At 50.4% G+C, this 26,577-nt stretch overlaps 1 protein-coding gene across 6 annotated transcripts in view; it reads right to left on the minus strand.

The window, feature by feature from the left end:
* LHPP (phospholysine phosphohistidine inorganic pyrophosphate phosphatase) overlaps nucleotides 1-26,577 on the minus strand; it is a 148,556-nt gene that overhangs the window by 88,290 nt on the left and 33,689 nt on the right. The window contains exons 6-7 of one of the 6 annotated variants that reach the window (XR_004028500.1): nucleotides 17,134-17,299; nucleotides 16,029-17,038 (exon numbers count right to left, since the gene is read on the minus strand). The exons of 1 other annotated variant lie outside the window; for it this stretch is intronic. Coding sequence is in view for 3 of the 5 variants with exons in the window: in XM_030805838.1 (XP_030661698.1) it covers nucleotides 15,819-16,022 (204 nt within the window). In the remaining 2 variants the exon portion in view is untranslated. 4 more of the 6 variants (XR_004028502.1, XM_003277767.1, XM_030805838.1 and 1 more) reach the window with 4 other exon arrangements.

Raw genomic sequence — 26,577 nt, forward strand, 5'->3', positions numbered from 1 at the left:
GACGAGCTGAGGCCGAGTGTGTGTAAGCATGAGCACTGGCCCCGCCATGAGGCATACCTGCGTTATCCTCCTTCCAGCTCCTGGGGAATGCGCTTCAGGGAGTGTCTTGGGAGAAGAGCACGTGTGAGCACCAGGCCCAGAGCACGCGCCTTGCAACATCTGTTGAGCGGCTCTAGGGAGAAGCGAGGGCCCTGCTGACGCTCCCTCAATCCCTGTCCCACCACTCCAGAGCCTTCCAGGACCCTCGAGGGACCTGCACGTTCCCAAAAGGCAAATTCCTGGGGTTGGGAGGCTGCCTACAGGGGTCCTACCTTCTGGGCCAACCCCCAGGCCTCGTGGCCTCACTCTGCAGCCACCTCCCGGCCTCCACGTGGGACCCCCTTCCTCAGCTCAGAGCCCCCCAGCCCTCAGCCCACTGGTTTTCCCACAGGCGGCACCAAGCCCAGCAGGGGGATTCAGGTTTTAACACCTTTCCCCTCTTGCCCTGGACACGAAGCAGCCCTGGTCAGGAACCAAGAATGCTAGTGAAGGTCAGTAGCAGAAAGGGCGACTGTTCCTAATCCTGTCTCCCCCGCCCCGGCAGCCAACAGAAGGCAGGAAACCCAGCAGAGGAGGAGGAAGCTGACGCTGCCCCAACCAGACAAAGCCGTGGGGGCCACGACGGGGCATCTGCCCCCCGGAAACCCCACGTTCACCTGCTGAGCCATGCGGACCCCACCAGCCTCCTTTCACACACCTGCCTCCGCCTCGGGTCTCCTCCCCACTCTCTCAGGAGGCCCAGCGTCCGGGACTGCCACGTGCTGACAATGTCCAGAAACCTCCCAGGACTGTAAACTGGGAAGAACATGGGCCTCCCTCCCAGAACAGCTCGTGATGGTCGGGGCGGGGAGCAACAGGGTCCCCCCGTGGTGGGGGCGTAAACCTGTCTGGCCTCATCTGGTCAAGTTGAACATACGCTCCTCCATGACCCAGCACTGCCATCTATCAGCAGATCTGCCCCAGAAGGACTCACGCCCATGTGTCCAGGAGACACAAACCGTAACAGTCCTGGCAGCCTGTGCAGAAGGGCCAAACTGGGACCCACCCAGATGTTCCTTCCGAGGGATGGGCAGAGAGGGGTGTTCGAGCCACAGAGGACACGATGAACAAGCCACAGCTCAATGGTACAGTGTGTGATTCCATTTGGATAAAGGTCAGAGAAGGAAGAGCCAGCACCATGTTGGAGGGAAGCCAGCCATGTGGGAGAACAAAGCAGGCCCAGTCACTGCAGCCACTGTGCCCGCGGCAAGGTAGGGCTGCCTCCGGAGGACTGGGCGTGTGAATCAGGGACTAGGTCTTCTGGGGAGCTGATAGCCTCCTAATTCTTGACCTTAGAGTGTTCGCTGAGCTATTCATTATGCTATGTATTCAAATTTTATTCACATCACAATTGTTTAATGTCATACTTTGTTGTACATATTTTACCACAATTTTTAAAAATTTCCAGGCTGAAGTGCAGTGGTATGATCATAGCTCACTGCAGCCTCATGGACCTCCTGGGTTTAAGATCCTCCTGCCTCAGCCTCCCGAGTAGCTGGGACCACAGGTGGGTGTCACCACACCTGGCTAATTTTGATTTTTAATAGAAATGAGGTCTCGCTATGTTGCCCAGGCTGGTCTCAAACTCCTGGGCCAATTTAATTTTTCTACATTTTTCAAATGAAAGCATGACATAAGGCCAGACACGGTGGCTCATGTCTGTAATCCCAGCACTTTAGGAGGCCGAGGCGGGGGTATCATTTGAGGTCAGGAGTTCGAGACCAGCTTGGCCAACATGGTGAAACCCCATCTCTACTAAAAATACATAAACTAGTTGGGCGTGGTGGTGCGTGGCTATAATCCCAGCTATTTAGGAGGCTGAGGCAGGAGAATCACCTGAACCTGGGAGGCAGAGGTTGCAGTGAGCCAAGATCATGCCACTGCACTCCAGCCTGGGTGACAGAGTGAGACTCTGTCTCAAAAAAAAAAAAAAAGAAAAAGTATGACATAAAGTAGATTAGTGATTGTCTGGGGCTGGGTGGAATGTGGGGGTGCTTTGCTAATAATAGCTAAATGATTTGAGGCTTCTTTTTGGGGTGATGAAATGTTATAAAATTGCAGTGACGGCTGCACAACTCTGTGAATGTATGAAAACCACTGAGTTATACAGCATGGGAATGATTTCTAATAAAGCTGTTACCAAAAGAGACAAAAGAAAAAAGTGTACAGGCTTAAATTGGGCTGTGTCCCACTCTGTGTGACCTCAGGTGAGCTAAATGACCCCTCTGAGCCCAGAAGTGCGCACCTACACCAGAAGCCACAGCCTCTATCCCGGGCAGGACCAGAGGGCTGCTGAGAGGATGTCTGGGATTCATGGACTCATTGCACAGTGGATTTTTCCACGGCCTGTTCCTGGTGCCCTTCCTTCCCTGCACTGCCAGGATGAGTACCTGAGGAACTTAGAGTGAACTCCCAAGCCCAGCACTGGCCCTTTCTCTCCACCGGCGCTGGCTCGGATTGCCCTGGCTGGTCTGTTTACACAGGAGGGCAGGAGGAGGGTCCTGACTCCTGGAAGGCTGACCAGGGCCACCACAGCCTGGACCCCCCGCCGCCCTGCTAGCCACTCACTTTGACATGTGACTGCTGAAAACTTAACACCAGGTTTACTTCCTTCCCTCACACTCCACGTAGCACAGAAGAAAAATCTGTCATGTTGCAAAGCGAATCCACAGCCTTCTCGTAACAGGAAACACTCTGAAGTCCGTCGCTGCGAAGTCTGGGAAGACCCAGGACAAGCTGCTGCTTTGATGGCAGCCGCCTCCAAGGTCAAAGACCAGGCATGGGGGCACTCTCCCTCCCGACCCAGCCAGCTCCACAGCCACGCACCCTGCAGCCCCTCGTCTTCCAGCTTTGTGCAAGGCGGCTGGAATCCCAGATCCGCTGGCTGCCCCGCTGGGGGGAAACCCCTTCAGCACCCAGGCCCCAGCTAGAAGGGACCTTGCAGGACGTCAGGAATCACGGTCCAGGAAACTTCCCCTCTCAGAAGGGCAAACTGTCAAGAACATTCTGGGCTCATAAAACATCTGCCAGCCTTGGGTAAACAATAAGAGAAGACCTGAGGCGAGCTCTGCATCGCGGCTTTATTTACGCAGCAGCTCCAGGACTAGCGCGGGGCTTCCCAGGCAGTGGCGCCTTTGACTGGGTGGTGGCTGCGGGGTGTGGCGTAGAACAGGGAACAGAGTGATGGGGATGGTGAGGGGCCACACTGTCTGGCTTCTGGCATGTCCACAGGAAGACAAGTTGGTGGGGATATAAGAGGCAGGAAGGGTCTGCGGCTCAGATGTGCCAGTGGCTCTTCCTTCTCCACTGAGGACAGAGAGGGCACCTTGGAACTGGGTAAAACGTCCCTTCCCTCTATTCATTTGTCAGAATGGGAGGGCACAGGCTCCCAGCCCAGCCCCATCCTCCAAGGAAGATGAGGGCTGCCTTGACAGGCAGGCAAGCAGGGAGGGGCGACAGTGCTGGGGACCGTGGGCAGAAGTGCACTTACCCACTGGGCCCCGCATCCAAACGTGGAGCCCTGCCTGGGCCCTGGAGTGAGGCGGGGCCCTGTGACTGCTGCAAAATGTGGCCCCAAGGGCAGGACATTCCAACAGGGAAAAGTGCAGGCAAAAGCACTCGCCCAGGGGACTGGGGGCGGCCAGGTTCCAGTCCAGCCTCTGTAAAACCTTGCCAGGTGGCCTTGGCCAAGGTCCTAGCTGTCCCATCTGAAAAAGCCTCTCAGGGCAGGGCAGCAGCACACTCTGGGGCTGCAGGACTCATGGCACCATGAGGATTTGCCACCCACGGCACAGGACCCCCCACGGAGGAGACACTCTTGTCCAAGGCCTGGGCAGCAGGAATGCTGTGGCTGGATGAGACCTCGAGGGGTCCAGGGGAGCAGCCATGTCCAATGCGCCAGGAGTCCTGGGAACAGGGCAGGTGGGGGACACCCAGAAGGCCTTTACCTGCCAGCCAGGTGAGGGCCACACCCTGGCTGGGCAGGACTTCCACAGGGAGCAGGTATGAAAAGAAAGCTTTGTGCTTCCCTGTCCAGGGCTCTTGGGCAGCCCTGCCGGGCCAAGCTCCAGACATGCCTGCCCGGGGATGACGCTTTACTGGGGAACAGGCCCTGCAAAACTTTCCCTCCAGAGCTAAGCCACCTGCAATCTCTCCCAACCCCGAGGCTTCACTCTCTTTGGGCCATTCTATAATGAAAGCAAGAGAAATGGATACATCCAAGGTGACAAGGAGATCTCACTGCCAGTGAGCGGCCGAATGCCACTCCTCAGCCGCCTCTAGGCCTCTCAGACTTCTGACAGCTGCCTCAGAAAAACAATCGTGTGTGTGTGTGTGCACGTGTAAGTGCGTGCTCCGTACTAGAAGACCTTGGCTGAGGGCACGTCCCGCAGCAGGACCAGTGGGAGGCCTCAGTCAGCCCTCTGGCTTCTCTCCCTTCCTGGTGCCAGTGACTGGGAGGACTGACTGCTTCCCCCGCCCACCAGCTGCCCAGCCTGGACGGCCTCCCCATCCTGCTCTGGCCTCAAACCAAGTGTGAGCACAGTTACTCACCACAGGGCTCTCTGCCACCTGGGCCCAGGACAAGGCCACCCCTCCTCCCCCTTCACTCTCCCATTTCAGCCAAGGCTAGGCCAAGGCCACCGACAGAGGACAGAGCCTGGAAGGCCTTCGGATGCCCAGCTGACCCATCCAGTGGTCAGTGGCTCCTGTGAGGCCTCTTTGGGCCACTGGCAGGAGACGAGAGGCTCAGCACAGGGCTGCGACAACATGCCTCAGCTGCAGAGGAGACACAGCTGCTGCCCCTGGGGGGCTCACCGCTGTGCAGAACGGGGCCGTGCTGAGCTGCCAGAGGGCTGGGGGTGGCCCTGGAAGGGCGAGGTGCTGCTCCACAGAGCCTGGCTGGGGGCATTTCCTGGAAGGAAGGGATACCGGCCCAGTGGCAGGTGCCCGGCTGACTTTAGAGGCTGTGTGCTGGCCCCGGGCCGGCCACACATCCATAGGGAGCACCACGCAAGCACTTCCAGTCCCAAAACAGCCCTCCAGAGAGCGAGGCCCCATCAGCTACTCATCCAGGACCCCACGCCCCTCCAGCATTTCAGTGTATCTGTGTACCGAGAGTACCATCTGGAGGGAGAAGGGGACAGTGCAGGAGGAGGGCAGCTGCCACCTGGGGCCACCAACACTCATGCAGAGGCCAGCGAACCTTTTCTAGTAGCCACGTTAACAAAAATTTAAATAAATGGGTGAAATTAACACGAAATATCAGCATTTCAACATGCAGCCGCTATAAAAAAATACTCATGAGCTCTTTCACAATCCTGTCTCCCCATCTAGTCTCTGAAATCCGGTGTGTATTTTACACTTCCTGCACGTCTCACTGTGGACGAGCTACAAGTCACCCCCTGTGGCTCGCAGCTACTGTGTCTGACAGCGCAGCTCCAGAGAGTCACCAGTGGCTGGGAGACCTCCCATCCCTTTAATTGGGGCACAGCTACACACGCAGAGCCCCACCTCCTTTGATGGCCATGTGGCCTCCCCCAGCAACTGAGTCCCCACCTTAGCCAAGCTAACACTCTTCTCCCTTTGTCCTGCATGTTAACAAACACAGATTTGCATCCTTACAAACAAATCAAAAGATCTGACATTTTAAATCTCATTAGGAACAAACGGGCTAAGTCCCATCCTCTTTAACAGAGGCAGGTGACTCCATGTCTGGAGCTTGGTGGGTATGGATGGACACGGATGGATATGGACGGTAGTGGCCGCACATGCTCCCCACCCTGGCCATTTGCTGAGGGCTTGCTGTGTGCCCCGCACTACACTGATTCCTTTCCTACAGCATCTGAACACATGGATACACAGGATAACACATACACGGGGGCCTGTTGGAGGGTGGAGAAGGGAGGAGGGAGAGGATCAGGAAAAATAATTAATGGGTACTAGGTTTAATATCTGGGTGATGAAATAATCTGTACAATAAACCCCCATGATACATGTTTACCTACATGTGAACCTGCACATGTACCCCTGAACTTAAAAGTTAAAAAAAAAAAGGAAGAGGCCAGGCGCGGTGGCTCACGCCTGTAATCCTAGCACTTTGGGAGGCCAAGGTGGGCAGATCAAGGGGTCGGGAGATTGAGACCATCCTGGCTAACACAGTGAAACCCCATCTCTACTAAAAATACAAAAAATTAGCCAGGCATGGTGGCGAGCGCCTGTAGTCCCAGCTACTCAGGAGGCTGAGGCAGGAGAATGGCGTGACCCTGGGAGGCGGAGCTTGCAGTGAGCTGAGATCGCGCCACTGCACTCCAGCCTGGGCGACAGAGCAAGAATCCATCAAGAAAAAAGGAAGGAAGGAAGGAAGGAAGGAAGGAAGGAAGGAAGGAAGGAAGGAAGGAAGGAAGGAAATGTGGTATATATACACCATGGAATACTACTCAGCCATAAAAAGGAACGAAATAATGGCATTGACAGCAACCTAGATGGAGTCGGAGACCTCAAGGAACGGAGGTAACTCAGGACTGGAAAACCAAACACTGTATGTTCTCACTTACAAGTGGGAGCTAAGTTATGAGGATGCAAAGGCATAAGAACAATACAATGGACTTCGGGGGCTTGCTGGGAAGGGTGGGAGGTAGGTGAGAAATAAAAGACTACACACTGGGTACTGTGTACACTGCTCGGGTGATGGGTGCACCAAAATCTCAGAAATCACCACTAAAGAACTTATGCATGTAACCAAACACCACCTGTTCCCCAAAAACTACTGAAATTTTAAAAATTACCAAAAAAATCATTATGAAGACGCTTGTAGAAAGAGGCCATAAAACAGTGTTCAAGGAAAAAGGAGGCTGCAAAACAATATCATCCTATTTTTATAAAAAGAAAAAACCAAAATATTACCAGTCTGTTTATCTACGCAGACAAGGCAGTGTGGAAAGATTCGGCAAACAGTTGATGGAGTTTCTCTCTCCAGGGCCGGGCGCGGTGGCCCACGTGTATAATCCCAGCACTTTCGGAGGAAGAGGCGGGTGGTTCACCTGAGGTCAGGAGTTCGAGACCAGCCTGGCCAACATGGTGAAACCCCGTCTCCACTAAAAATACAAAAACTAGCCAGGCGTGGTGGTGCACCCCTGCAGTCCCAGCTACTCAAGAGGCTGAGGCAAGAGAATCACTTGAGCCTGGGAGGCGGAGGTTGCGGTGAGCTGAGATCGCACCTCTGTACTCCAGCCTGGGCGACAGAGGGAGACTCTGTCTCAAAAGAGTTTCTCTCTCTCCGGGAGACAGTGTCATGGGGGATGCCCACCTCATACTCTTCTTCAAATAGCATGCAGGTAACCGGAATGTGAAAAGCACCAACCCTTGCTGGCGTAGGGTGGGCACAGCCTCCCTCATGCCCATCTGCATTCGTGGGCTGTGGGGAGCCTTCTTCAGAGGCCCATTCTCAGTTTATAGGGGCACCTGGCCTGGGCTGGCCAGAAAGACCCCAAATGAGGTGGCATTCAGGACAGACATGTTTCTCATCCAAGGAACTGGAAGAAGCCCAGTACACAACATGGTACAGTTCTCCCTCTCCACCTCCTGCCAAGCCACACCGCTGTGTTCCCAAGCAGGGAGGTGTCACTTGTGCTCATGGGTCACAGATGTGCCCTGAGACGCACGGGGCACTGGGCTGGGCTCCTGACGGCTGACGCCAGGCAGCACCCAGCATCAACTATAGGGCCCCGAGGTCTGCTGTCAGCGGAGAGCCCCTCGCCTGGGAGCAGCAGCAAGACCAGGCTCTGCGACCTTTGCAGGAAAGGCAGGATTGGGGACTGGGGGACCCCTGGCTGGTCTCTTGGAAAAAATGTTCCTGTGGCTTGTGAGTGGGGTCTCCCTCACTCCCTTAGGCCAGGCCTAACCAAGGGGAGCCACAAAACTCAACTTCAAGAAAGAAAGAAGGCCCATATGTCATATATGTCGGGGGCTCCATGGGGGCCCCCAAGCCTGGGAGGGTCTGGGAGGTAGCTGGAAGGGACCAACTTCCTGACCCTGGACGCAGGTGCGCTGAGACTTCCTCACTCACCTCGCACTCAGCCATGGCTCCCAACCCACAGGAGAGACTTCAGAGTGATGGTCAGGCCCTCTGATCTGTCTTCTCTGGTCCTGCCTAAGCAGACCTCTCAGGACAAATGTAACTGCCCCCACCCCAAATCCAAGTACCTCCAGGTAACCATGTTTCAACCAAGTCTCTTCAGCATCTGCAAAGATGTACTTTCTCTGAATGGCCACAGTCGAAACCATCTAGCATAAGGCAAGGCAACACTCTGATGTCCAAGATCCTCTCGATGACCAGGCGAGCTGGAGCTTGGGTACCACAGGGCCCTCCACATGCCCCGGAGCTCCCAACCCCTGACAGCTGCTCCAGGCCAGGCAGACTTTTGCCAGCAAATAAAACACAAGCTTCTTCTCGAGATGGAGGTTCTGTTCCAGGGCATCCCTGAGCAACCCTCTGTCGTCTCCAGGCTCTCTGTGTCTCACAGAGTGGAGAAGGTGAACAAAAGGAGAGGGAGGCTGTCCAAGGGGCTGAGTGCCCACAGCTGTAACTGCCGCAGTGCAGGGTCTGATTGAATTGCCGAAGGGACAGCAGCACAAATTCGGCCCAATTCCCCGGTGGGCCGCCCAGGATGGACAGTGCCTTTGCTTAGTTCTCTCTGCACTGCACACCGTTCCAAAACCCAGACCCTGTATCAAAAGCCACTCTGCTTTGTCACTGTCTGCTATAAAAGACCACTCAGCCCTGTTCTTAGAGGTCCATTACATACAAGCTAGTGAATGCCCACATACTGCTCTTTGATTTGGAAAGAATATCCCCTTTATTTTGAAGAACAAAACAGAATGAGGACGTGGTCATCCCCTGGAAGGAAGGTGAATAAATTTGACTCCAGCTGGCACTGACCTGAACTTCCCGGTCCGCACCTGCAGCGCTCTCATTCCACACCGCTGGGCACCGCCGACGTCGCCCACGATATCGTCCCCAATCATGACGGCCTGTCACGGCAGTGAAATATGCTCAGAAGTGATGTCAGGAGAGTTTTATTTCCGGGCTCCTTCATCTTTTTTTGACATAATAAATGGCTTGATTTGATGTTTAAAACCACCATCACACAAATTAAACAAGATAATATTGTCATCGTATTGATTAAAAGTCAACCCACCTTGAATATATCTCACACTGCCCCCGTAGGCCACAGCTTTGAATGGTATATATTTGTGCAATTTGAAATCAATCAGCAGATGTCAAAGTGATTTGACGCCCCAAGGACGAGCAGGGATGCTGAACGCTGTCTGGCCTCCGCTGGAACACAGGCTAAATTTTACCTGACCCTAAAGACTCTGTAACCTGGTTATTTGCCCTTGATTCCATGAAAGTGAAGCAAATCTCTGGCAAATCTTTGTAAGTTTTGCTTTATATAGGTTTTGCTTTCAACGGTGAAGGTATTGCCTTAAAAACCAAATAATATACCAACCAAAATTCACACACACACAGAGGAAATGCTGACAGCCTGGGCGTCATTTCAAAAACTAGCCTCTGGGATAAACTCTCTCACCTGAAAAAAACAGAAAACCAAACTATGAACCAACAGCTTTCAGGACACCGGACATCAAGCAACGAAGGACAATGACTTCTGACATGCAGGAAACAAATGAGGTGGCTCCTGTGACTGCCCCCAGTGTACTGCCTTCGATGCTTCCAGACTGTGGGCACAGGAGGGGTGCTGTGAACTCAAGTCTGTCCCCCACAAATTCACTAGCCTGCAGTGTGACTGTATTTGGAGACAGGGCCTGTAAGGAGGCAATTCATTAAGGTCGAATGAGGTCAGAGGGGGCCCTGATCTGATGGGACTGCTGTCCTTACCAGAGGAAGAGGCACTGGAGTGCACTCTCCATGCAAGCACAGAGAGGCCATGGGAGGACACAGCAAGAAGGCAGCCATCTACAAGCCGGGAAGAGAGCCCTTACCAGAACTAGACTTGCCGGAACCCTGATCTCAGGCTTCAAGCCTCCAGAATAGTGAGAAAAAAAGTTTCTGCTGTTGAATCCACACAGTCTGTGGTGTTTCGTATGACAGTCTGGGCTGACTAATCAGAGGGAAACCCAGGTAGAGTCCAGTAGGATCCCTGAACTGAGGAGACAAAGCTAGGATTCTGGGGAGACCTACGAGCAGAGTCCACAGGACAGGGAATCAGAGAGAAGAAGGCTGCATGGAGAAAGAGCTGTGGAGATCGTGGAGGGTCCCCTCAAGTACTCAGCAGACCACTGCCTGCACATGTGAGGGAGGAAACTCCCTGAGCCTGGGAAAGAATCACACCAAATGACTAGAGAAAATGGTGCCTGTGTCTCAGGCAGGACTGTGTATGTCCCCACCAGCCAGGCTGGGAAAGCTCACTCACGATGCACAGGGCATTGAGTGCGATCTCAGAAGCTGCTGGCTTCGCTGTGAAGAATAATTTATCCAGGGCAACCCCTGCTCTGGTGCTGCTCCCAAATCTTAAAAGCAAGATCTGGAAGGATCAAACTGTTTTCAAGTAATTTAATTGCATCCCAGAACAAAGTTCAAAATTCTTTATGGGCACACAAAAATATCCAGCACCCAAAAAGAAGTTAAAATTGATCATGTCTGGCACCCAATAAAAAATGATCAGACGTGCAAAGAAGGAAAATATTATGCAGAAGGAGGAGAAAGATGAGTTCATCCAAACTGAGCCAGAACTGACAGAGAGGTGAGAACGAGCAGACGAGAGCATTCATCAGCCCTTGTAATGGTATTCCATGTGTTCCAAAAGTAGAGAAATGGAAGATAAAAGAAAAAATCCAAACCAAGCTCCTAGAGATGAAAACTACAATGTCAGGGATCAAAATACACTGGGTGGGATTAATGCCAGAAGTGATACTGCAGAGGAAAAGATGAATGAACCTGGAGACGTGGCAATAGAAACTACCCAAAATGAAACAGAGGCAGAAAAATTATTTTTAAAAATGAACAGAGCATCAGTGAGCTATGGCACAACTTCAAGTGGCCTGATGTGCACACAATTAGAGTTCCTCAAAGTGAGATGAGCTGGGGCACAGTGGCTCACACCTATCATCTTAGCACTGTGGGAGGCTGAGGTGGGAGGATCACTTGAGCCCAGGAGTCCAAGGCCAGCCTAGGCAACACGGCAAGACCCTGTCTCTATAAAAATTTTTAAAATTAGCCAGATGTGGTGGCTCGAGCCTGCAGTCCCAGCTACTGAGGAGACTGAGGTGGGAGGATCACTCGAGCCAGGGAGTTTGAGACTGCAGTGAGCTGTGTTCGTGCCACTGCACTCCAGTCTGAGCGACAGAGCAAGACCCTGTCTCTAAATCAGAAAAAAAAAAAGTGAGATGAGAGAAGACACAAATATATTTGAAGAAATAGTGACTGAAACTTTTCCAAACTTGATAAAAATAATAAATCCATAGATCCAAGATCCCAATGAACACCAAACACAAGAAACACAAAGAAAACTGTATTAAGGCACATCATAATCAAATTGCTCAAAACCAGTGACAAGGAGAAAATCTTATAAAACAGACAAAAAAGAGACATGTTACATACAGAGAAACGAAGATAAGACGTTAGATTTCTTGTCGGAAACAATGCAAGTGAGAAGACTGTGGACTGCCGTCTTTTAAGCAGTAAAAGAAAAAAATGCCCACCTAGAATTCTGTACCCAGCAAAAATATTTTTCCAAAACGAAGATGAAATAAAGATATTTCAGACATCCAAAGCGGAAATAATTCATCACCAAGAAATCTACCCTACAAGAAATGTAGACGAAGTCCTTCGGGCAAAGGGAGGATGACAATAGCTGGAAATACACACAAACACCAGAAAAATAGCTTGTGGGCATGTGCTGACCTTCTGCCTGCTTACCTCCCTCCTCTGCTGGCTAATTCCTCCCAGGCCTTCAGGACTCAGTTCCGGTGACCACCACCTTTCCTCTGCCCCCAGGCTGGTTTGCGTGGCCTCCCAAAGCACTCTGGGATCACACCCTGGTGCCACCTGTGTCACAGTGCAGCATAAAGGACTCTGCTCATCTCACCCTTCCAGAAGTAGGAGCTCCTTCAGGACAAGGAATCTGGGTTGACAACTGGCACTTGGTTGACGCTCAGCAAATGTGTCTTGAGTAGATGAGTGCTCTGCATTACGACACGGCTGGCTGTGTCTGGACACACTTATGAGGCTCAAATAAGACTTCCCATTGGTCACCCACATAGAGTGGAGGGAGTCGTACAGTCCCCGTCAGTGTGGCCAAAACGTCAGTCATTTGTGGGTCTCCACATTAACATGTGTTATTGCTTAAATGGACTCATGCTTTTTTTTTTTTTAATATAAATACATGTAATTTAAAGAAAAAACAGCTGGGAGTGGTAGCGCACACCTATAATCCCAGCACTTTGGGAGGCCGAGGCGGGTGGATCACTTGAGGTCAGGAGTTCGAGACCAGCCTGGCCAACATAGTGAAACCGGTGTCTACTACAAATACAAAAATTAGACCAGCATGCACCTGTAACCCCCAGATACTCGGGAGGCTGAGGCACGCGAATTGCTTGAACCTGGGAGGCGGAGGTTGCAGTGAGCTGAGATAGTGCCACTGAACTCCAGCATGGGCGACAGAGTGAGACTCAGTCTCAAAAAAAAAAAAAAGTAATAATAATTTTAAAGAAAAAAAAACCAACCAGCTCCTCTCACTCCCCTACTCCAAAATCTGATTAAAAGCTGGGCGCATGGCCGGGCGCGGTGGCTCATGCTTGTAATCCCAGCACTTTGGGAGGCCGAGGTGGGCGGATCATGAGGTCAGGAGATCGAGACCATGGTGAAACCCCGTCTCTACTAAAAATACAAAAAATTAGCCGGGCGAGGTGGCGGGCGCCTGTAGTCCCAGCTACTCGGAGAGGCTGAGGCAGGAGAATGGCGTGAACCCGGGAGGCGGAGCTTGCAGTGAGCCGAGATTGCACCACTGCACTCCAGCCTGGGCAACAGAGCGAGACTCCGTCTCAAAAAAAAAAAAAAAAAAAAAGCTGGGCGCAGTGGCTCATGCCTGTAATTCCAGCACTGTGGGAGGCCGAGGCAGGCAGATCACTTGAGCCCAGGAGTTCCAGACCAGCCTGGGCAACATGGTGAAACCCATCTCTATTAAAATACAAAACATTAGCCAGGCATGGTGGCGAACGCCTATAATCCCAGCTACTTGGGAGGCTGAGGCAGGAGAATGAGCCAAGATTGCACCATTGCACTCCAGCCTGGGCAAGAAGAACAAAACTGTCTCAAAACAAACAAACAAACAAACAAACAAACAAACAAACAAACTACAGGTCTTCTCACTGGAATTCAGATGCTAAGCGGGGCTAACCGATAAATACACAAACCAAAATCAAGACAAAATGAAACGATGACTGTGAAGCATGCCCAAGCCGGGGGAGTCTTACTGAGTGTGTGTCCCATCGATTTGGACTCTGCCTGCAAGGATGGGTCCAGGTGGAATTTGCTCTCCATCTGGGGGAAGGGGACCACAGAAAGGGGGGGCGGGCCCGATGTGGCCAGCAGACACACAGACTCACTCCTGTCTCACGCTGAGCTAGAGCAGTGGGGTGGAGATCCCAGCTCTGCTGTTTGCTGGCTGTTTGACCTTGGGCCAGCCTCTACTTCCATCTGTAAAATGGGTATAACAGGTGTGGCGTTTAAAGGAAATAATCTTAGTGAAGCACCCAGCACAGGGCCAGGACATAATAAGTTATCTAAACTTTTTTTTTTTTTGAGATGGAGTCTTGCTCTGTCGCCCAGGCTGGAGTGCAGTGGCGCGATCTTGGCTCACTGCAGGCTCTGCCTCCCAGGCTCATGCCATTCTCCTGCCTCAGCCTCCCGAGTAGCTGGGACTACAGGCGCCTGCCACCATGCCCTGCTAATTTTTTTGTATTTTTAGTAGAGACGGGGTTTCACCGTGTTAACCAAGATGGTCTCAATCTCCTGACCAAGTGATCCGCCTGCCTCAGCCTCCCAAAGTGCTGGAATTACAGGTGTGAGCCACCGCGCCCGGCCTAAACATGTTACAAAGGAAACAGAAACATGAGGAAATATTTTGTTGAGGAAATTCCCTATCTCACCAGGTCAGAGGCCCCCGACCTGCAGCAGGCGCCCTTGCTCTGATTACTTGATACCTTTGCCCTAGGCCTTCGGGGGCCAGTGCCAGGCCAGGCAGTGGACACACAGTGTGAATCAGACAGATGCAGTCCCAGCACTTACGGAGCTCACGACAAGTGCTACAGACAGACATTAATCAGGTAATTCCACAGTCTCATCATCAGGGCCTGGGATAACGCACAGGAGGCTGTGAGGTCTGACCTCCTCTTGACCTACTGGGCTTGTGGGTGGTCAGGAAAGGCTTCCCAGAGGAGGTGAGGTTCTGAGCTCTGCTCTGACAAGCAAAAGGGGCCAACCAGGTTGTAGGACATGGAGGACAGGTGGGACACACCCAGCAGGGGCTACCACACGTGTTCACTACCCGTCTCCCCACCATTCACCAGGGCAGGCCGTGCCATGAATTCCAGAAAGCACACACATATAAGCCTGAAGCAACTGTCCTGGGAACTGTCTCCCAAACAGGCCTTCAGATAACCAAGGAATCACCATTAGCTGTGAGAAAGGACAAAGAGCCCGTGAGGCCCCCTGAGGCCAGGGAGGTAGTTTCAGCTGAACACGGAGCTTTTCTGCCACTCGGCATGGACTCGTCACGTATCACAGTCAAGCAGAGGCCAGAGGGACCTCCCTCAGAGAAGCCACGGGGGATGGTGGCGCTGAGAGAGCTCAGAGGAGGTGGCGGAGGGCCGCAATGTTGAGAATTCTACCAATGACTGGTAGCCGCAAGCCACCGCGAGACATGAGGCACTGAAATAAAACCACGTTTTCCTGGTGTGGTGCTCTGTACTTCACACTCTCCATGGATTTTCTCTGATCTTTCCTCCACCCACCCCTGTGATTCCCAGTGTGTCATGCACACGGGTGACATACTATTTGACTCCAGGCAGAGCAAGGACATACATTTTAATGTAATCATGTGGTCTTTATTTTTAGATTAATCTATTATGGTAAGTGAGAGATTCTGGTTTTCCATTTATAGTAGTCATCAAAAGTTCCTTTTAAAATACATTTATTTAAGTAATAAAATGAATCAATTTTAAGAAACGTGAAGTAAATAGAGCTAGTGGCAAGTACCCAGATATGGTAAAAATACCCAGATATGGTAAAAATTCAAAGTGTTTTTTCCAGAATGACTGATGTTAGGGAAAATTCTGCCAAATCCAAATGAGGTTTTTGTGTCTATCAAACCAGCACCCGGCCAGGCAAGACACAGCTAGTGGCACCGTGTGCTCCCGGGAATGGGACAAGCACCAGTGTCCGCTGCATGCACAAAGGGCACTCTAAGGGTCGGGAAAAGCCAGGGCTGGCCGGGCAGCCCCCACGGCTGCTGGCATCTGGCAGCAGGGCTGGCCAGAGCCCCCTGTATTCGGGTCCCCTCTGCCCTTCTCAAGCAATTGTCTTCAAACCGTGAGGTCAGCGGTGAACATTCACAGCACTCCAATTCAGGACCATGTCCACTGCTGCCAGAGACTCCGGGGCCATCCTGCTAGAAGGTTCCTTGGAAATGGAATGGGTCTTCCAAATATTACACGTCATCCTACACCTCCATGCTTCTGGGGAAAATAAAACTGTGTGCGTGCTCCTCCCACACACAGAACCAGACGGCACACAGGTTTCCCTCCCAGAACAGAGACTTGTTCTTCCTGGGCTGGGACATGTGTGGATGTGGCCCACGGGGACAGGACCAGAGGAACGTGGTCTCTTGGAGGACGAGTTCTCGTGCAGGAACAGCGTGGAGCTTCTGCGGGATAAAGCGAGGCTGCATCCAGGCAGAGCCCCAGGAAACTGTCGGCGAGGGAGGCGGAGGCTGGGGGCCGGGACGCCAGGGCTGGCCGGCTGGGTGCACAGCTGCCTGGAGCAGCAATGCCTGTCCAGGCCAGCTTGTGGGCTCCGCATACCAAAGTGCGCTCAGGACCCCGGGGGATTCCCAGATTTACTATCGGTGAAGGGCAATAATCACGCAAGGAGGAGCAATTATTGCCAAATCGTTTAGGATTTAAAAAATCACTGGCAAGAAGATAGAGGTCAGGAGGTGCGCTGTCAGGGGAAATAAAAATACTCCACCTGCCAGGGCTGGGCTTTGCTTCCTTTCAGACACGACATGGTGGGGGGTGAGGTGGAGAAAAAAATGAAAGGTCGGACCCCCCAGAACCCAGAATCCAGAAAGCCAGAGGGAGGCGCCACAGTCCCAGAGGGAGGTGTCCTGGGTCCGGTGCTACAGCAGTCAATCCTCCCTCTTACGCATCTGCCTGCCTGCCCTGGTCTCCTCTTCACAAATATTTTCCTTATCCCGGGGCTCTGCCAGGAGGATTAGGGTGGGAAGCAGCAGGGCTGAGTGGTGAAGGTGGAGCGAGCTCAGTGTCTGTAACTGCAGCCCCGGGGGGCACATATCCCCCAGGGAGATGCCTTGAGATGACAGCTCACTCTAGGATGAGCCCTGGATCCAGGACCCAAAGGAACCCAGGCTCCCACAGAGACCTGGAGACAGTGCGATGCTGAGTGATTGCCACTGTGGTCCCATAGAGACCTGGAGACAGTGCGATGCTGAGTGATTGCCACTGTGGTCCCATAGAGACCTGGAGACAGTGCGATGCTGAGTGACTGCCACTGTGGTCGGACACCTTCATAAGGAACAAGACTAACAGCAAAACTCAAAGACCACTAAAAAAAAAGCCAGAAATCATGGTGTTGGTAAGGATGTGGGGAAACAAGCATCTGTATACGCAGCAGGTGGGGAAGGTGAACAGACACACGTTTCTGAAACAGAAATAAGCAACATGCATCACAGCCTCCCAGCCACATCACTAGGATTTGGAGCAAATAATTAGAAATGTACAAGAGGATGTACATACAAGATGTGTTCATCAGGGTTATGCACAAGAGCGAAATTGGAAGCAGCCTCATCTCCATCAATAGGGAATGGTCAAGAACATGACGGGAGTCTCAACAGTGGAACAGTATGCAGCCATGAAAACTGGTTTGTTAAAGTGCTTCAATAAGCACAAAGAAAGCTGTCCCCTAAAAAAGAACAAGGTCATGTCGTTCGCAGCAACAGGGATGGAACTGGAGGCCATTATCCTAAGCAAACTAACACAGGAACAGAAAACCAAATACTGCATGTTCTCACTTATAAGTGGGGGCTAAATACTGAATACACATGGACACAGGGCAACAACAGACACCAGGGCCTACCTGAGGGTGGAGGGTGGGAGGAGGGTGAGGATTGAAAAACTACCCCAACAGGTACTAGGCTTATGACCTGGAAGATGAAATAATCTGCACAGCAAACCCCCAAGACACACAATGTACCTGTATCACAAACCTGCACACGTATCCCTGAACCTAAAATGTAAGTTAAAAAAAATTGTTCCCAATAGGATATTAAGGGGGAAAACTCAGATTTTAAACAGCAGATACAAGATTATCCCAATTTTGTGTTAAAAATGTATATATAGCCACCAAAAATTGGCAAGATCGAGCATGATCTGTGTTATTCTAGGCTGGTGAAATGATGAGTGGTTTCTTTTCTTCTTGTACTTTTCTGAATTTTTCTTAGCTCCTTTAATGAGCATGAGTTGCTTCATAGATATTTTAAATACTTGTGTTTTGAGAAGAAAATAAAATCCACTAAAAAAAAAAAAAGCCTCCAAGGGAGAAAAATTCCGAAGGAAAACTAAGCCATGAGGTCTCAGAGCACCTTATGACTAGGACACATCACAAAGACAAAGCCAGGGCCGGAAGCTCCTGCAACTCCCGTCAGTTTCAGACCCACAGCTGCAGGGCTAGGTGCCAGGTGCCAGGCATCAGTGGACAGAGTTTCCAATTCAAACCAGGGCTGCAGGAGGGCTGACCCCCTCCTGGGCCCATTCTTTCAGTGCTGGAAGTGGGCACAGCCCAGCAGGCCAGCCTGCTCCCAGTCAGGAGTTGAGCAGGGTGATCCCCACACTGACAATCCAAAGAAAATGCCCAGGGCCGGGAGGCGAGGCTCAGCCAACAGAGTTCGCGGGGAGGCCTCAGTGGAAACACCCATGGGGGAGGGAGGCCACAGCAGAAAGAACTGGCCCAGAGTGGCCCCCATGTGGACAGACATGCACTCCCCACTCACCAGCCTCCCCCTAGGGGTACAGACTGTCCCCAGACCCCTATAGTTAGGACTGATGCCCTGAGAATCAGGGAATGAAATGGTAGGGCACCCTCCAGTTTATATGGCCAGGATTCTGGATAAGCCTGCAAACCTCACCCCCATTTTTCACAGGCAGTTCTGAGGGCGCGAGCCATGAGGATCACCACAGCCTCATGCCTACCCTCCCCACCTGAAATTCTGTCTACCCCCACCACCTGAAATCCTCCCTACCCCTCTCACTTCAAATCCTGTCTACCCCCTCGACCTGAAATCCTGCCTACCTCCCCACCTGAAATCCTGTCTACCCCCCTCACCTGAAATCCTCCCAACTCCTGCAACCTGAAATCCTGCCTATCCTCCCAGCTGAAATTCTCCCTACCTGCCTCACCTGAAATCCTAACCTCTCCACCTGAAATCCTCCCTACCCCCCACCTGAAATCCCCTAACCCCCCCACCTGAAATCCTGTTTACCCCCACCTGAAATCCTCCCTACCCCCCACCTGAAATCTTCCCTACTCCCCACTGAAATCCTCCCTACACCCCACTGAAATCCTCCCTACCCCCACCTGAAATCCTCCCTACCCCCCCACCTCTCTTAAATTCTGCTGCACCGCTGGCCCTCCCTGAGAGCTGGGCTACGGCAAAGAGCACTGGATGGGGCTGGAAGACGATGGTTTGGCGCCTGGCTTCATTCCTCATTAGCAAAGTAATCTTGGGTTCAGTACTAGAGTTCTCTGTAACCGTTCTCTTAATAATGTGGTTCTCCCCAGGGCACATCTGACAATGTCTAGAGACAATTTTGGTTTCACAGCTTGGGAAGGGGGTGGTCCCATGTAGTGGGTGGACAGTGGGATGCTGTTTAGCACCTACAACACATAGGACATCCCCTCACCACAAAATGACCCAGTCCAAAAATGTCAAGTGTCGAGGTTGAGAAATCTGGGGGGGTTTGTTGGTTTCTTTTGAGAGAAGGTCTTACTCTCTTGTCCAGCCTGGAGTACAGTGGTGCTATCTCAGCTCACTGCAACCCCCGCCTCCCAGATTCAAGCGACTCTCGTGCGTCAGCTTCCTGAGCAGCTGGGACCACAGGCATGTGCCAGCCACCATGCCCAGTTAACTTTTGTATTTTTTGTAGAGACAGGGTTTCACCATGTTACTCAGGCTGGTCTCAAACTCCTGGGCTGGTGATCCACCTCGGCCTCCCAAAGTGCTGGGATTACAGGTGTGAGCCACCGCACCCAGCCTGAGAAATCCTGTCTTAACCTCATGGTGGGAATACAAAGCGCCTATGACAAGGTGTTTCATCTCTAAGCCTCAGGCTCCTCACCTGTGGAACGGGCCCCTCCAGACCAGGCTCCTTGGCTGCCACATCTAACTAAGTGCTCTGGTTTGAACAGTCTCAATCTCCACTAAACCTGCATGATTTGCATCCCACAGAACTTCTTATGATGATGGAAAACTGCCAAAACCTTCACATCACTTGGGCGTTCATATGAAGCTATAAAACCATCCACTGATTCAGAAGCTTAAACCGTGAGAATTAGATATTTCTAGAAGTAACCTTTAAGGTATGTTATTCTTTGCCTTATTACTGAATCCTAGAAAGGGCCAGGTTGCCTCTAAGAGGTTTGAATTTCCAATCTATTAGCGTAATACCAGCAATCTGTGATTTCTAGGCCACTGAGGAAAGGTTAAAATGAAAATTGGATTTGGGGAGTTATATCTATTCTGAGTGCAGACTGAAAACTCAGCAGCAAGAAGCAGGTCAGGGTCTCGGGAAGCGGCAGTGGTCAAGGGAAATGACTGGTGATAACTTTATTGATTAAAGCAGCTGGAAAAATTTAAGGTTTGCCACAGCCTGGCACTTCAGCAGCAAGAGAGGTCCTCGCAGGCGTTTTTCATTAAAAATAAAAAAGCCAGGAACAGAGAATTATTACCCTGTGCATAAGACACAGTTCATTTGAAATGGCCTTACCTTGAAATACTGCTTTAAAATGTCTACACATCCTGAGAGTCAAATAACGTTAGTGACCATTTTAGGAAAACGGCAGGGTGGGGACGTTCGGAACATGCAGCTGCTGCCCCACTGTCAAGGGGACAGGCAAAAATGTCACATGAGGGTGGGAGAGGACGACGATGTGGGAGGTAAATAAGACACAGCTTTGCCACATATGCTCGGAGCCACTAGAGGAAACAAGTCTTTCGCTCTCCAGGGCCACAGATGCTCAGGGTGAATGGCAGCGGCAGTGACCAAAACCTCAAGCAGCCACGGTGACCCACCAGGAATCCACAGCCCCGCTCCCTCCTGGACACACTGCCCCAGCATCCGAAAACCACAAACCCAGATTCACCAGACCCTCACGAGGGGTCTTCTTTCGGCAGTGAGGTGGGCTGTATCTCATTCGAAATGTGAAGGAAGCTGACTGTGAAAATAACTGAAAATGCCAAAAGAAAAAGGCAGGGAGATCACCCAAGGTCGGACCATCCAAATATCACCAGCAATGCCATCTGGACAGCCAGTCTCGTCTCCTCCCCTCTCTTCCCTTCCCCTTCTCCTTCCCTCCTTCCTTCCTTCTTTCCTTCCTTCCTTCTTGCTTTCCTATGTTTTTTTTGAGACAGGGTCTCGCTCTGTTGCCCAGGCTGGAGTGCGGTGGTGCAATCTCAGCTCGCTGCAACCTCAACCTCCTGGGCTCAAGCAATCTGCCCACCTCAGCCCCCCCAAGTAGCTGGAACCACTGGCACATGCCACTGCATCTGCCTATTTATTTTTTTGTAGAGACGGGGTTTTACCGTGTTGCCCAGGCTGGTCTCAAACTTCTGGGCTCTACTGATCTGCCCACCTCGGCCTCCCAAAGTGCTGGGATTCCAGGCGTGAGCCATTGCGCCCGGCCAGGTCTTATTTTCCAGGCAGTGGCAGGGTTTTGTTTTTGTTTGGGTTTTGGGTCAGGGTAAAGGGGCTGTTTGATATGGTTGTGATCATACCACTTATTTTTTAAGACGGAGTCTCACTCTGTCACCCAGGCTGGAGGGCAGTGGCCCGATCTCGGCTCACTGTAACCTCCGCCTCCTGGGTTCAAGCGATTCTCCCACCTCAGCCTCCTGAGTAGCTGGGATTACAGGCACCTGCTGCCATGCCCGGCTAATTTTTGTATTTGTAGTAGAGATGGGGTTTCGCCATGTTGCCCAGGCTGGTCTTGAACTCCTGACCTCAGGTGATCCGCCCTCCCTGGCCTCCTAAAGTGCTGGGATTACAGGCATGAGCCACCATGCCCGGCCTACTTATAAACTTTTAAATACTGATTTTTAAACTCAGATTAAAGCATTAGCCTTTCTCACTATATATAAAACAAATTATTTTGAGAATTTATTGTCTCTTAAATTCATCCTATGAGGGGAATACAAATATATACATAGTTGCTTATTTTTTAAATAAAAAAGTAAGCTGTAATACTCATAAAATATTTATAGCTATAATATTTATAAACATGGCTAACTACAAGAGACAGGTAAAAACAAAATAGAAGGAAAAGAAGTTAGACTTCCTTGAATATGTCTTGCTTTGTGGATTTTAGAACCATATGAATATTTTACATAACTACAAAACAAATATAAATGTTAAGCCAATTCCCTAAACATCAAAATGAAAATGAATTCAAAGAGCATCCACTTGGGGGAATACCACCCACACAAAAAAATTATTCCCAGCAGCTTTAAATACAGTATTTTGATCATAAACCTCTACGGCAGGGGTGTCCCATCTTTTGCCTTCCCTGGGCCATACTGGGCCACACATAAAATACACCAATGAAGGCCGGACGCCCAGTGGCTCATGCCTATAATCCCAGCACTTTGGGAGGCCAAGGCAGGCAGATCACCTGAGGTCAGGAGTTCAAGACAAGCCTGGCCAACATGGAGAAACCCTGTCTCTACTAAAAATACAAAAATTAGCTGGGCTTGGTGGCGGGCGCCTGTAATCCCAGCTACTCAGAAGGCTGAGGCAGGAGAATCACTTGAACCTGGGAGGTGGAAGTTGCAGTGAGCCGAGATGGCGCTATTGCACTCCAGACTGGGTGACAGAATGAGACTCCTGCTCAAAAAAAAAAAAAAAAAAAAAAAAAGGCCGGGTGCGGTGGCTCACGTTTGTAATCCCAGCACTTTGGGAGATGAAGCGGGCAGATCACGAGGTCAGGAAATCGAGACCATCCTGGATAACACGGTGAAGCCCCATCTCTACTAAAAATACAAAAACAAAAATTACACAGGTGTGGTGGCGGGCAACTGTAGTCCCAGCTACGCGGGTGGCTGAGGCAGGAGAATGGCGTGAACCCGGGAGGCGGAGCTTGCAGTGAGCAGAGATAGCACCACTGCACTCCAGTCTGGGTGACAGACAGAGCAAGACTCCGCCTCAAAAAATAAATAAATAATTTAAAAAAAGATACTTATTAAAAGGGACAAATAGTAACGACAGTGGAGAACTCTGGAAGACACCTCCTCAACAGGTGATCAGAGTTCACAGATAAAGGACACTATGGACATGACTGCTACATGCAACGTGTGCCCAGAAAGCCATGAGTGGGATGACTGGTGGTGTCTGAATAAGGTCTCTAGGTTAGCTAACCGCCTTGTGCCTGTGTTGATTTCCTGGTTTTATCATCGTTTGGTGACGATGGGGAAGCTGGTGAAGGGCACATGTGAACGTTTTGTACTATGTTTGCAAATTTTTGTGAGTGTCAAGTTACTTCAAAATGAAAAGTTGAAAACAATTTTAAAGTGGTTATTAGTTGATAATTATTAAAGCACAGTGATGGGTACCTAGGAGTTCCGTGAGCTGCCCTCTCTACTGACATAGATATTTCAAATGTTCCATGATGGAGGGCTAAAAAGAGAGGCTTAGGAAACATAAAAACCACACACAAGTCACGGAGCTTCTTCAGATTGGATTCCAACAGATCAGTGGTAAAAGAGCATTTCTGAGACAGTCAAGGAAATTTAAATATGGGTTGGTATTAAATAATACTAACAAAAATCACTGTTAATTTTTTAGGTGGTTTTAAAATTTTTATTGTGGTAAAATACACATTAAATTTATGACTGTGACCAGAGTATTCAATTCACTGGCATTGAGCACATTCAGAACCTTGTGCAACCATCATCACTGTCCAGTTCTAGAATATTTGTTTTTCTTTTTTTTTAGACAGAGTCTGGCTCTGTCGCCCAGGCTGGAGTGCAGTGGCACGATCTCAGCTCACTGCAATCTCCACCTCCTGGGTTCAAGCAATTCTCCCGCCTCAGCCTCCCAAGTGGCTGGGATTATAGGCGCACACCACCACGCCTGGCTAATGTTTGTATTTTTAGTAGAGACAGGGTTTCACCATGTTGGCCAGGCTGGTCTCGAACTCCTGACCTCAAGTGATTCACCCTCCTCAGCCTCCCAAAGTGCTGGGATTACAGGTGTGAGCCACCGCGCCCGGCCCAGTTCCAGAATATTTGTATCACTCCAAAAGGAGACCTCGTACCCTGAAGCAGCACTCCCCATTCCCCTGTGCCCCTGACAACCACTAATCTGCTTTTCATCTCTATGGATTTCCCTATTCTAGACATTTGCTATACATGGAAGGATACGATATATGTCCTTTGTGTTTGGCTTCCTTCACTTAGCATAATGCTACCAAGGTTCATCTACACTGTGGCATGTGTCAGAACTTCATTCCTCTTTATGGCTGAATAATATTCCACTGTACGGACATACCACATTTGGTTATCCTTTATCAGTTGATGGGCAGGTATCTTGGTTTTTTCTATCTTTTGGCTATTGTGTATGGAGCTGCTATGGATATTTTTGTACAAGTTTTTGTTTGAACACCTGTTTCAGTTCTTCTGGGTGTACACCTGGAAATGGGTTGCTGAGTCATATGGCAAATTCTATGTTTAACTTTGAGGAACCACCAAGTGGCCGACTGTGGCAACATTGTCATTTCACCTTCCTACCAGCAATAGAGAAGGGTTCCAATTTCTCTACATCCTTGCCAACACTTGTTATTTTCTATTTTTTTTTTAACTATACAGTCATCTTAGTGTGAAGTGGTATCTCACTGGGGTTTTGATCCGCATTTCCTGATGAATGATGATATTGAGTATCTTTTTGTATGCCTGTTGGCCATGTTAGGAGTTTTAATGTATTGTAGTTATATCTAAAAATCACAATTTTTTTAAAGTCATGCTACAATATGAAAGGATACAATTGAGATTCGCTTTAAAATATGACAGCAAAAAATAAGTAAATTTATTATATTATTATTATTATTACTTGGAAATGGAGTCTCACTCTGTCGCCCAGGCTGGAATGCAGTGGTGCAGTTTTGGCTCACTGCAACCTCCACCTCTTGGGCTCAAGCAATTCTGCTTCAGCCTCCTGAGTAGCTGGGATTACAGGTGCATACCACCACACCCAGCTAATTTTTATATTTTATTAGAGACAGGGTTTCACCATGTTGGCTAGGCTGGTCTTGAACTCTTGACCTCAGGTGATCCACCTGCCTCGGCCTCCCAAAGTGCTGGGATTACAGGCGTGGGCCACCACACCCAGCCAGTAAATTTTTTAAAACGAAAAAAAGAGGATAGAAGAAAGGAATGTGGCAAAATCTTAACCACTGAAGCTGGGTGATGGATATAATGGGGGTCTGTATCATTCTCTCTACTTTTCTGTATGTTTGAAATCTCTCATAATAAAAAACAAAATTCTGCCCTATGAAGCAAGGTAGTAAAAAGCCAGGTTATTTATTGCTGCAGTTCTCACTCATTCAGAACACAAACCTTTCCTTCTCTAACAGACTAACGTGACATTTCCCAGGTGTTTTCTGGGGACTCCAGAGAGCCTGCGTCTTTTGACATCTCTATGGATCTCAGGGCAGGTGCAGGTGCAGTGTCTAGACTTCGGCAGCTTTGGGCCATCTTTCTCAAAGCACCTTGAGGCACCAGTGTTCTGGACCGAAATACACACAGGGGAAACATGCACCCGGCTTGACACCTGGGGGACCCCCAACCCATGCTTCTGCTGCCCACTTCCGAGGAGGCAGCAGGACAGCCTGGGGCAGCTGTGGACTCTGTTTCTTTTTTCCTTTTTTTTTGAGGAGTCTTGCTCTATCACCCAGGTGGAGTGCAGTGGCGTGATCTTGGCTCACTGCAACTTCTGCCTCCCAGGTTCAAGCAATTCTCATCCCTCAGCTTCCCAAGTAGCTGGGATTACCAGGCATGCACCACCTCGCCCAGCTAATTTTTTTTGTTTTTCTGTATTTTTAGTAGAGATGGGATTTCATCATGTTGGCCAGGCTGGTCTCAAATTCCTGACCTCAAGTGATCCACCCGCCTCAGCCTCCCAAAGTGTTGGGACTACAGGCGTGAGCCACCATGCCGGCTGCCCACTATTCCTTACAATCTTTCAGAAAACCTGCTGGAGGGGCTGTGTGTGGTGGCTCATGCCTGTAATCCCAGCACTTTGGGAGGCCGAGGCAGGAGGATGGCTTGAGCTAGGAGTTCAAGACCAGCCTGGGCAACATGGCAAAACCCCATCTCAATGGAAAATACAAAAGTTAGCTGGGGCTGGGCATGGTGGCTCACACCTGTAATCCCAGCACTTTGAGAGGCCAAGGTGGGCAGATCACCTGAGGTCAGGAATTTGAGACCAGCCTGGCCGACATGGTGAAACCGTCTCTACTAAAAATAAAAAATTAGCTGGCGTGGTGGCACGCACCTGTAGTCCCAGCTCATCAGGAGGCTGAGGCAGGAGAATTGCTTGAACCCAGGAGGTGGAGGTTGCAGTGAGCTGAGATAGTGCCACTGCACTCCAGCCTGGGTGACAAATGGAGACACTGACTCAAAAAAAAAAAAAAAAAAAAGAAAAAAAAACCCACTGGAGGACGAAGCCAGACTCACTTAGGGTGGGGGTGGGGTAGGTGTAGACAATAAAATCCTAACCTATTCTTCTTCCTTTCTAAAATTCGGAAGTTTGAAAGGCAATCTATCCCAAAATAGTCAAAATATAAAGGTCGCAAAATGAGTGACTTTATTATTTCTTCCATATTGCTGTAATCTTGCTGTTACACTGTCTTGCCAGTGAGATATATTAACACACTGATAGGACTTGTCAATTCTTATCCTTTCAGAGAAGCAGCAA

This window comes from Nomascus leucogenys, chromosome 3 (genome assembly GCF_006542625.1).
Source record: "Nomascus leucogenys isolate Asia chromosome 3, Asia_NLE_v1, whole genome shotgun sequence".
In the NCBI taxonomy this organism is placed as follows: domain Eukaryota; kingdom Metazoa; phylum Chordata; class Mammalia; order Primates; family Hylobatidae; genus Nomascus; species Nomascus leucogenys.